Here is a 2046-nt window from a genome sequence, read left to right as displayed (position 1 = left end):
TTCTTCTTCTTCTTCTTCTTCTTCTTCTTCTTCTTCTTCTTCTTCTTCTTCTTCTTCTTCTTCTTCTTCTTCTTCTTCTTCTTCTTCTTACTTGACACATGAAAAACCGTGGAGAACCTTTCTTGGACTGGACTCTGGAATTAAAAGAGAGAGGGAACAAGAGGCTAAAAACATTGACATAGCGGAATGTCAAAATAGACACAGTACTTTTAACGTCTATAGGTGTTCACATGTCCCTGCGTGCCTGTTACCAGAACGCTCAGAAACATTCTCGGCTTCCCTAGCAGCATATTAGTGCGGGCTGAGGATTTCACCCGTTCGTTTTAACGCTAACAACACACTGCCAAGATCTTTCATAGTATATGTCAGTGCCATAGCAGTTTCCTAGAGATTTCCAGAATTTTAAAAACCTTTTCAGAATTTTGTAAATACTTCCAGAATTTTGAAAACATTCCCAGATTTTTAAAAACGTTTTTACGTAGCGATTAGCTGTGCCAGTGCCAATGACCTCCTGCTCATCCATAAACCACAAGACGCCAAAAATTCCCATCTCATTGTCACCGATAGCACGGCTTTCAGTTTGTACAGATTCTTCTCGACAACTTCATCAGGCCTTGATGAACCCCAAAATAACACCTTTTTTACTTAATTAACATACTCATTAACATTTTTGTTTTTAAACAAATTTCATCGCTGATCCAAACCTTTTTGATAAAGGATTCATTTTCCATAATATGTCATCCCAAAAATCACTGCCTCATTCTCCGTCTCCCCTGAGCGTTAGGCACTGATATTCGCCGCAGTGTGTTTTACTTCTAAATCATGTTTCAGCATTCTGTAACCTGGGGTTTCGGGATGTTTCAGTTCAGCGCTGCAACGCCTAACTGATTTTACCGGTGCTTCCAACATAGGACCTTTCTCTTGTGCCACATTCCCATCGTTGTATCTTTGCAATAGGGTGGGGATCGGGCGACCAGAACGGATGAAAGGATTTTTCTCTATGTAGACTTTTATGGTTGTTGTCGAGTAAACTACAGATGAAAAAGATGTCTTTCCAATAGGCTATTGACCTCTCAGATAGTTTTACTGTTGCTGGACCGTTGTACAATCCCAAAGTGAGCACAGAATGAGGTCATAGCTTGCTTTGGATTTCCAGATTTACTGTAGGACTGTACAGGGTAGGCATTTTTTTTCGGTCCACTCTATAGTGACTGTGGAATGTAGAGTCAAAACAACACTGTTTTGCGTAAATGACTTTGTTCATCGAACTTTTGTTCAGTCATGGTGCCAATTTTCTGAAAACCGATCGACTTGTGGTGTTTTGTTTCGAGTTGGTTGGGGGTGGGTGGTAAATAAATTTTTCGATGGTGTTGTTGTTTTGTTTTGTCCGAAGAAGCAGCCTTGACTCCCGACTGTTTAAACCGTGTTGATGAGGGAGTATTGCTTTTACAATTTTCAAAATTACCTTGAAAGCTAAGTCTGGGAGGATAGGGAGGGGAAAAACATATCCGAAGTAGTTTTGCCTCCTAGCCGATTTAAATCGTGCTGATAAGTGAGTATACGTTTACAGTTTTCCCAATTGTGTTATAAGCTCTTTAGTAAATTCTCCCTCTCTCCTCCGCAGTGACAGCCTCGCCTTCGCCACAGAACCGGTGTTTGCCAGCCTGGCCAATGTGCTGGGCAACCATGAGAGACTCCCGGCAAACGTTTCCTCGGAGGTCCGGGTATGTATCACAAGCTTTTTGGCACTTTGACTTCGACAGTTACTAAGACCGTTACTTTGACCGTTACAGCAACTGTTACTATGACCGTTACTTCACTGTTACTTCGACCGTTATTTAGACCATTGGAAACGTACTTTGTATAAGCCCAGGTAATTCTTTACCTGAGGCTTGTCCGTTTTGGGATGTTGCCCTCCCGTCGCTATTTCTCTCTCTCTTCTCTCTCTCTCTCTATCTCTCTCTCTCTCTCTTTCTCTCTGTCTCTCTCTGTCTCTCTCTGTCTCTCTCTTCCTTTCTCTCTTTCTCTTTCTATCTATCTATCTAT

General features: G+C 41.7%; 1 protein-coding gene across 1 annotated transcript in view; it reads left to right on the top strand.

Annotated features, from left to right (window-relative positions):
- LOC106011996 (SCY1-like protein 2) overlaps positions 1-2046 on the top strand; it is a gene marked incomplete at its 3' end in the record, with an annotated part of 70783 nt that overhangs the window by 53527 nt on the left and 15210 nt on the right. Inside the window, 1 exon segment of the mRNA XM_013083491.2 lies at positions 1625-1724. Within this exon segment, the coding sequence (XP_012938945.1) occupies positions 1625-1724 (100 nt within the window).

Source organism: Aplysia californica, unplaced genomic scaffold (assembly GCF_000002075.1).
Source record: "Aplysia californica isolate F4 #8 unplaced genomic scaffold, AplCal3.0 scaffold00235, whole genome shotgun sequence".
Taxonomy (NCBI): Eukaryota; Metazoa; Mollusca; class Gastropoda; order Aplysiida; family Aplysiidae; genus Aplysia; species Aplysia californica.
This window is presented reverse-complemented; position numbering and strand designations above follow the sequence as displayed.